Source organism: Salmo salar, chromosome ssa14 (assembly GCF_905237065.1).
Source record: "Salmo salar chromosome ssa14, Ssal_v3.1, whole genome shotgun sequence".
NCBI classification, from domain to species: Eukaryota; Metazoa; Chordata; class Actinopteri; order Salmoniformes; family Salmonidae; genus Salmo; species Salmo salar.
The window spans coordinates 60,394,643-60,403,908 of NC_059455.1; the positions used below are offsets into that span (position 1 = coordinate 60,394,643).

At 44.7% G+C, this 9,266-nt stretch overlaps 1 protein-coding gene across 1 annotated transcript in view; it reads right to left on the reverse strand.

The window, feature by feature from the left end:
• Positions 1-8,058, reverse strand: part of LOC106570050 (exostosin-1b) — a 110,741-nt gene extending 102,683 nt beyond the window's left edge. Inside the window, exon 1 of the mRNA XM_014141986.2 lies at positions 6,198-8,058. Within this exon, the coding sequence (XP_013997461.1) occupies positions 6,198-7,141 (944 nt within the window). The 5' untranslated portion in view covers positions 7,142-8,058. The remainder of the gene's footprint in view (positions 1-6,197) is intronic.
• Positions 8,059-9,266: the final 1,208 nt, after the last annotated feature.

Here is a 9,266-nt window from a genome sequence, read left to right on the forward strand (position 1 = left end):
GACAGCGCCAATTGAGTCCATGTAGGATAACAAGCATGCAACCACAGCCTATTCACACTGACCATAAAGCGTGCCAACTGGGCTAGTTTGAGCAGCCTAACAGTAGGAGATCCCCAGAAGACAATAAAAACAACATTAGATTACAGGAAGTGCTTTATGGAATATAATTTCCAGTGACCCACATGCTTCTCAGCCAGGGATTCATCGGTTGTGGAGGGATTCTTAAAAGGCGGCTAAATCTAATTCCAAGTAATTACAGTCAACGGATACCCAGAGAAATACAAACACAAGTGGGCTGTCGTTCAGAATGTAGGCCGTGAGTGCTACACAAAACCAAGAACAACAGAGGTGCTGAAAGAGTTGAGGAAAATATTACCTCAGAAGAAATGAGGAGAATTAAAAGTAAAACATGCAAATCGCCGGCGAGGTAGAGAATGAGATGCTCTGAATGGTTCTATCCCTGCCACATAGTAGAGAAAGACGAGATGAACAAGCTTTCATGCACCAAACGAGACAGATGTCAGAACTCAAATCATTTGGCTTCCATAATGTAAATGCCAGGTCTTCCGACTGGAACCAGCCAGCTTACCGGTCTCACACAATTTACTTCACAAAGAGCCAAATCAGCCGTTTAGCTTGATTTCTTAGTATCCTTTAAACTGAGCGGTTAGCCTGTTAACTTACCCCGAGCTGACAAGGTAAAAATCTGTCGTTCTGCCCCTGAACAAGGCATTTAACCCACTGTTCCTAGACAGTCATTGAAAATAAGAATTTGTTCTTAACTGACTTGCATAGTTAAATTATGGTCGAATTTTTTTTTTTCCCTGCCTAACTCATCACTTTAGCAGATGGAGGGGGGGGAGAGATGCTTTTACCGCTGTACCCCTCCCACTTATTAATTCATGCCGCTCAAGCATTCCCTGACAGTCCGGGAATGAAAAGGACTTTCGTTTCCCACCTTGTTATTTTATACTTTCAATTACTGCTGCGTGATTTGCGTACGGTTTTGGACAAACGGTAGGCTCTTAAATGAAGCAAATGATCCACGGGGGGCAGCCGCGGCACTCCCCTAATGCCCAGATCGATTTTCATTCGGAGTGAAACACTCCCGATTGATCAATCCCTCCCCACCACTAGCCAAGCGGAGGTGGCTGGACTGGGACTGAGCCAGTAAAGTCCAGCTCGGTCGGTCTTTGCTCAGTTTCGTCCCGCCTGGTCTCTCGCCTGGTCTTGTGACCAGTGGGCCAAGAGCCACGTCGTCATGGTAATCCACGTGGTGACAGTGGGCCACCAAGAAGAGCCTCGCCTTCGTCACTCAGCCAGGCACAGATAAGAGTTCATAACCCATCCTCACTCCACACACAATAACAGAGATGTGCAGACACACAAACACAGACGCAAAGCAGACCGACATAGCAGCATGATCAGGAGCAACCCCCACACAGAGTTGGGGCCGACGATCATAGAGCACAAAGCCTCGACAACTGAGATTCTGATAGTGTAGCATTAGTTCCCTCACAATGTCTGCTTGTCACAACTGGCTCACTAGTATCCGACAAGACGTGTGAATAACTACAACACTTCACAGATAATTATTTTTTTATTTAAAAAAGGCACATAAACACTTCGAGGAGAAATTGGATGAATAGATTGACAGATGAGATCAAAAAATGTCCACTCTGGTGTAGACTACATCTTCCACAGAAATAATCAAATTAAAAGCAGACTAGCATTCCCCACTAATTTCCTGCTGGTCATTAGCATATTTTGGTGTGATCATGGCCCAGTGCTTTATTTAAGTGAGAGGAGGACGATGAAATATTCATGATGTATTAATCTGACAAGAGAGAACAAACAACGGCGACCCGGAGAGCATGACACCCCCGAGTATCAGGCCGTGGCATGCAGCAAATGACATGTTCTGTGTTAACCTCCAGTGCCACATCCACTCTAATATCATGCCAAGATCTGTCCAGAGAATAAACTGCCGTTGACATGTGAAAATGGTATTCATAATGCTATTTTAAACATGATAAGACGGGGATGCTGTCTTTGCTTGGCCAGGTTTGCTAATTCATCTCTGGCACCGTGTCAACAAAATGCCACGCTCTGCGTCGTAAAGGAGGAAATGGAAATATGGCAGCAAGCCATCGTCGCCCCAAATCACATCAGTGTTTCCATTTCATTCTGATAGCACGGAACGAGAGAGAGAGAGCGCAACGCAGCATGGCCAGCCCCCCTCCTCTTCAAGAGGATTTACTCAAGTGGTAACATTCCTGCTGATGACGCAGTTGCGAAAATGAAAAATGCACCATCTCTCCGATCCATCCATCGGCCTGATATTGCAGCCTTGGGGGCTTCATACAGGAAAGAACACAGACACATAAATACACACATATATTGGGTAACTCTTACACATGCAGTGCACACTCAAAAACACTGGCTCTCATAAAAAACACCCCATTCAACTGAGTGGAGGAGTCCCTGGAGTGACCTTGAGATGTGGCGGCCTGCTAGTGAAGTGGCTAAAGTACAAAGTCAATACTGGCCGACAAAACTGGTTAACTATTAAATGGGGGATCATGATCTAGCCGTCTGCTGGGAAAGTTGTAAGGAGGAGGAAACAAGTAATACGCAGCAAAGCTCAGAGAGGAGGCATGTTGGAAAGTTAGGCCAGATTTCATAGCTTATAGTTAGATTACTCTGATATAGGCTGTAATGTAACAGCACATACACCGAGTACACCCAACATTAGGAACACCTTCCTAATACAGAGTTGCACCCCCCTCCTTTTGCCCTCAGAACAGCCTCAATTCATCGGGGGCATGGACTCTACAAGGCATCGAAAGCGTTCCACAGGGATGCTGGCCCATGTTGGCTCCAATGCTTCCCACAGTTGTGTCAAGTTGGCTGGATGTCATTTGGGTGGTGGACCATTCTTGATACACACAGGAAACGGTTGAGTGTTGCAGTTCTTGACACAAACTGGTGTGCCTGGCACATACTACTCTGTAGCAGTGCGTGGGTAAAATCACTGGGGAAGCCAAGCCAATAGAAAAGCCATATTACAACCTGTTGTGATAATTGTGTTTTTTTTGCTCTACAACCCATTCATTCAGACGCCACTGTGAGCCACCATAATGACGTGACAACAAAAAAAGACAACAGTCACAGTGGCAGAATAAATTCAACTACACATACGTTTGTTTCATCACAAAACGAGAGAACATCTGCCTGGTGAAGTCCACAAGCAAATACTGCAGGTAACAAACAGTTATATGACCTGCAGCATGGTCAAGCAAGTCCACGTTTGACAGTTTACTAAAACTACTGGATTTAGAACCACAGAGTTACCACAAGTTAGCGCAAAGACAACAGGTGCACTGTCTCCACTATTCCAGCACCATTTCAACTTAAAACATCAAATCAACAAGGCAATATGCTTAGTTTAATACACTGAAATTTGTTTTGTCATATGGCTGTGCATGGTACTGATGTGTCCGTCTGTGTGTGCTTGTGCAAGTAAAAAAAAAAAAAAAAATTGACCCACCCAACTTATAGACTAGTTGAACGCCAATGCCATCCTCCTCGCATGATGGCAAAACGGTCCATGGCTCTGCCATACAGTACAATTTGTTTTCATTGGCTGCCTAGCTAAAATGTTTGCTAGCCTAACTTCCTCACATGGGCAACAATGAACCAGCTAAGTTGGCTAGCTAGTTAATGTAAGCCTACATCTAGGCTACATATTGAACTTCAATCATCTCAGGCCAGTGGCACAATATATGCATTTATGGTAAGATCAGAATCACTGTCATAATCATTGGCCTGTACAGAGAATTAAGTCAAAAACCACAAGTCCAAATTCACTTCTCCAGCCGTGGCTTGGGAAAGGGCCAATTTAGCAAGCCAGCTACTGCAGGACATCAACAAAAGGATACTAGAAAATAGACACATTTGTCTGACAATGATGATGTTTGATTGGTGTGAAGCCAAATCTAAAAAACTGGCCTCCCTTGGGGGGTGTTTTGCTGCACCAGGACAACCCACAGTTGACCTCAGCTCAAATTATATCAAGGTAGACCAGATGCTTGCTGGCATGCTACAGCAGCAACATGTCATACTCTTTCATTCCAGACAGCATCAGATACATGGGCTACACATACTGAGACAGAGAGGTTCTGTTTCCCCTCACTCGGATGAATTCTCTGGTGAGTTTCAGCCACCTGCAAATTGACCGAAAATTCAGAAAAAACAGACGAAAGAGAAATTGTATCATTTTTACTTGTCAAATACTTGGCATCCATGAAGACTGCTACTACCATACCCCATTCAAAGGCACTTACATATTTTATCTTACCCATTCACCCTCTGAATGGCACACTACGACAATCCATGTCTCAATTGTCAAGGCTTAAAAATCCTTCTTTAACAGTGTCCGGGGGCTACCAGGCACTGCCTGTGTGTGAATGTGTGTTTAAAAGCCTTCCAATATCTGCTGCTTCTGCCACATTCCTCTTAGAGGCTGAAAAGGTCAGAGGTCAAGAATGGAAAAAGGTTGAGATGAGGCACCATGTTGACAGTTCCATCGTTTTACAGCTCTATGGACAGAGGAGAGAATATCAACAAATAAAAAAATCATATATACACCACTGATTGTGAGAGACTCTCTGGCTGTGAACGCAGCGCATAGAGTACGCACCAGTCCAAGCCATGGCAGTGCTAACCTGAGCAGTCGAGAGAAAATTACCTGGAATTTAGATGATGGATGATATTTCTATAGGTGACACGAGCCAAAAGCATCACTCTGGGAGAAGAGCAGATTGCAAGGGCAGATAAAGGGGAGAAAGATGACAAAATGGACAAGCACTTACTTGTGGGGATGTTGTTAAAGCATATTTGCAATTGCCGATGTGTCATAGGGCAGTGTGTTCTCATTCCAGCGAGTTTCGGTTCATGAGAAGTTCAGTTTAAGTTCGATTTCCCTTTGACTAAACTAGGCCTATAGATATAGAGTGCGTCCCAACTGGCACCCTATTCCCTGCAGTACTTTAGGCCCTGGTCAAAACAAAGTAGTGCACTACATAGGGAATAGGGTGCCATTTGGGATGTAGAGCTAGCTATGGCCCCTCACAAGTGACTGGAAATATTTAGTCTTCAATGGAGTACTGTTTTATCCAATCTCTCACTTCCCTGAACTTTTAAACACTAACGTCATCGGCCTAAAGTATGAGGGGGGGGTTGTTGAGTTATCACATGCCTGAGTTTACTGAGGATTTAGAGGCATATTCAAATCAGAAGTAGGCAACGCGGCCTAAAACAAACCTGTGTCACTCTCGGAGAAATAAACTTGGCAATGCGCTTACAATTCGTGTAAACTTCCATGGCAAAGTTTCCTATCATGGTTACAATGGGATGCCTGTCCTTTGGGTGATTTGACTTAAACTGGCATCATTACGACCCAACATGAGTTGTGGTCTCCACAATCAGTGATAATACACAAAGCACAACCCTAGCCTACTATCAAACTAATATGGCCATTATGATGAAAATGATTTGGGATGTAGGCCAGGCCTACCCAGGCCAGGCCTAATTACATTAACAGCAATACACAACATTATTCCAACTGATTTGGCTAATAAGTCTAGGCCTAATAAATGTTGTGCTTATTCTAAAATGGGAGTTTATAGCAGTGTGATGCAAGGTCACACACTCCCACAGTGCACATTGCTTTATTCCGTTAAAGTATACGGCAAATAAAACGTTTCAGTACATATCCTCGTTTGGCTACAATATCAGTGAAGTGGGTTCAATTCCTGTGTAAGAGGGGGCGGTGTCCGGGGTGATTTAGGCAAACCCGGGAAAGGTAATTGACAGGCTGGCTGGAGACGTTTTTGTTCACGCTTGAAAGGGAGCGAGGTTAGGGGGTAGGCCAGGAAGAGAATCATAAACCATTTCAGTCCCTGAGAATGGCAGTCAATGGCTTTGTATGCCAATAAAATAACTTCACAATCTGTTCACAAAACACACACCATGCCGCGGAGACCCTCAAGGATGCACAGTTTTGGAATGGTAAAGGACACCCAATGTAAACTGTTATGGAGACCAAAGGTGGTCACTTTTCGTTTACACAATGGTAATATGACCGACACCACACTTAAGAGCGTTTTTTAATCTGTCAACGCATCATAACTTACTTGTCATATTCTGCGTTGTCCTTTTCGCAGCGTGCGTCCTTGTGTTTCTGCCAATCCTTTCCGTGTTTGCAGGTGGTGAGGAGCACCACATCCTCCTGGTTATGGACATGATATAAGGCATTCCTCGTGTCTGACCCTATACCTGTAAGGTATCGCTTCCCCTTAAACACAAGCATGTATTTCCTGAAAGGTGGGATGGAGTTGTACTTTAGGTAACCCCTGTCCCCTCCGGTCCTAGGGTGCTCCTTGGAGAACAGCGGGATGGACACGTCAAAGTTGGGCCTGAAGATCTCGGTACTGATGCTGGCCTTGGCCAACATGGCCTGGCCTATGTCGAAACCTAGGTCTTCCGTGTAGTCCGGCCATGTCCCAGAGTACAAGTTAAATATGAGGTGGTTTCTGCCGTTGTTCCAGAGATGAAGGTTCTGGACCTTGGTATTGAGATTGTGCACGTACTGCGGAGACAGCGAGTCCCGGTCCAGGGTGTCCAGGCTCAGGATGAATAGACAAGCTTGACCCGGGTCAGTGGTGTAGAACCTGGATCCCTCAACAATCGACAAAATATTCTGGTAACTTTCTGAGATTTTCTCCCCCTTCTGCTGGGGGTAGACGTACACTTTGAAATCGTTCTTTTTGCATGCTGAGAAATCAAAGCACGAATCCATGCGACATCTTTTGCCTTTGTACACGCTTGTATTAACGTCCCTCTTTTGCCTTGGCGATATGTGACTGTTGTATTCCTCGGTGTCCGGTTGATCCCAGAGTAGGAACTGTTGTAAAGGGTCCGAGAAGTGTGGCCACGGCTGGTCGGGGCGATATCCATTGTGGCTACGGTCATGCCGGTTCCTGCCCGAAGCTGGAAGTTGTACACCTCCAAAGTAGAACAGCAGAACTAGACATGTACCGGCGGAGAGCAGGATTAAATATCGTTTTTTGGCCTGCATGTGTCCTACGAATAGGGGCAAGTTGTTTACAAATAAATTCGAAGTGGCCAGAAGTTAGGCTCTCACCACCTCCAACTACACCCCTCTGCCATCTTCCAGCCCGCAAAGATTTCAAACTCGTGTCTTCCCACTTCTTCGTATTCCGTGCCCCAATCCAGCGATTGATCCAGAGCATGTGGGCGATTTTTAAATGCGTTTTCTCCCCCGTCTTGCTAGTTTGACCATTTCACTCCCTCGACCAAGTTAAAAACGATCAGATATCCTACGCTCTCTGACCCTCTCGCTCCCTCCCTCATACAGCCAAGCTGTATTCAAATGCTAAACTGCGCCCAGTTCAGAGCTGCCCCGAAGCTTTTTATTAGCTCTTTACCCTGCGAGAGTAGCGGCAGGGGTTCATCAGATTCCCTGCCTTGGCCAACACAGGGGGAAAAAAGGAATCCCACGTTTGAGATGTAAAATCGTTAACACGCCGGCTGGGATTTAAAGCAGTCGGTGTGGCGGGTTTAGATCCAGAGGTCTCGGAGTAGAAGTCGTCTTGTTCCTCGCGTTTTCTACGGCGATATTTCACTCCATGGTTCCATAAACGAACGAATAAAGCTTAGTAGAACAAGAGCGGTTCATCAGTGCAAATGTAGCCTCACAAATCCCTGCATTTCTCTTATGTTTTAATCTCCCGACAGACCTCATACACGCCAACAAAAAAATAATCTCATCAGAGAATAGGGCCTGATATAAACGAAGAAACGGACGCAACGATCTCAAACAGTACGTACAGTTACAATGTGACTTCGCAAATACATTGAAATTGTTACCGATATGGGATTCCTTGATCCTAGTGTCCAATTACCAAAACGCTCAATTGTTCCGATTCTTACTCTGTAAATGTTCCAATCCCGACACGATGGCAGCAGATTTGACGTCCCATCAGTGTGTATACGCTTTTCTCATTGGTCTATCCTTGGGACCGGAAAAGGCGGTGCTTCGAATGCACCCATTCACAACTGGAGCGCTCTCGCCGAAGAATTTAAAGCACGAGTAAAAATATCGAAAACTTTGCGCAATAAGTATATATATATTTTTTTACATATATTATATTGCAAGGAATGATTATAAACTGTCACCACTGTCTTGAAATAACTAGTTTGTTATTTCCTTTAGTAGAGGTTGAAGCTGTGGCCAAGAACCAGTGTTGCTTTAGAGTGCCAACAAAATCACGGTAACCAAATGTGAGTGCCCTACGGTAACGTTTACACAGCACAAATTGCTGGTTCAGGAGTGAGTGAAAGTGTAGGCCTATAGGTTGATCAGACATAATACATTTAATGATTTTCACAAAAATATAAAATCATTTCTTTAAAACTATAAATGTGCAGAGCCGAAAAAGATTGTCTCACACAAACCAAAGTGCACTGATTAATGACAAAGATTAATAGCTCCAAATCGCTCTCGAGGAGTCATACCATGCCTCATAATTTACACAGCTGCCATTTTGTGGAACAACACTCAGGCTGGGTGAAGGGGCCATCCTCGTTTTTTATGGCCAATTAGTTTAGGGGGGAAAGGGGGTGGTAATTTAACATGACCAATGAGAGGGACCGGCTGGGAGCTGGGCCAGAATCCCGGGGGTTAGCCAACCTCAGTATTACCCTTTCATACTATAGTGCCGAGTCCAAACTGAACCATACCGTGCTGGCACATTTTTTGTTAGTTTTTTTCTCGCATTTTCCTGATTCACACTATTGTGCCAACCTGAACCATACTTTACTGGCTCAGATATTTCCTCTTCTCATGGTCTTTTCCAGCTTGGTTCCATAAATTATGGATGTGTGGATCTGTACCCAGGCCAGCTCAATACAGCTCAGCTTGGTTCGGCTCGGCCCAGTAGTGTAAATAGGGTATTAGTGTGCCGTTGAGACAAAGCCTCCTTTAGGCCCCCAACACCAGCCACCTTTAGGGCCATAGGGACACCTTCATTTACTTTTGAAAGTAATTGTGCCCCTCGTGCTATTTGTGGCAATCACTTGCTGGCAATTCCATTTCATTTAATCACCAATTAATTATAATTTATACCTAATCTGACCCACTTTTCCTACATGGTGTTACATGAGATTTTTTATTTTATTGA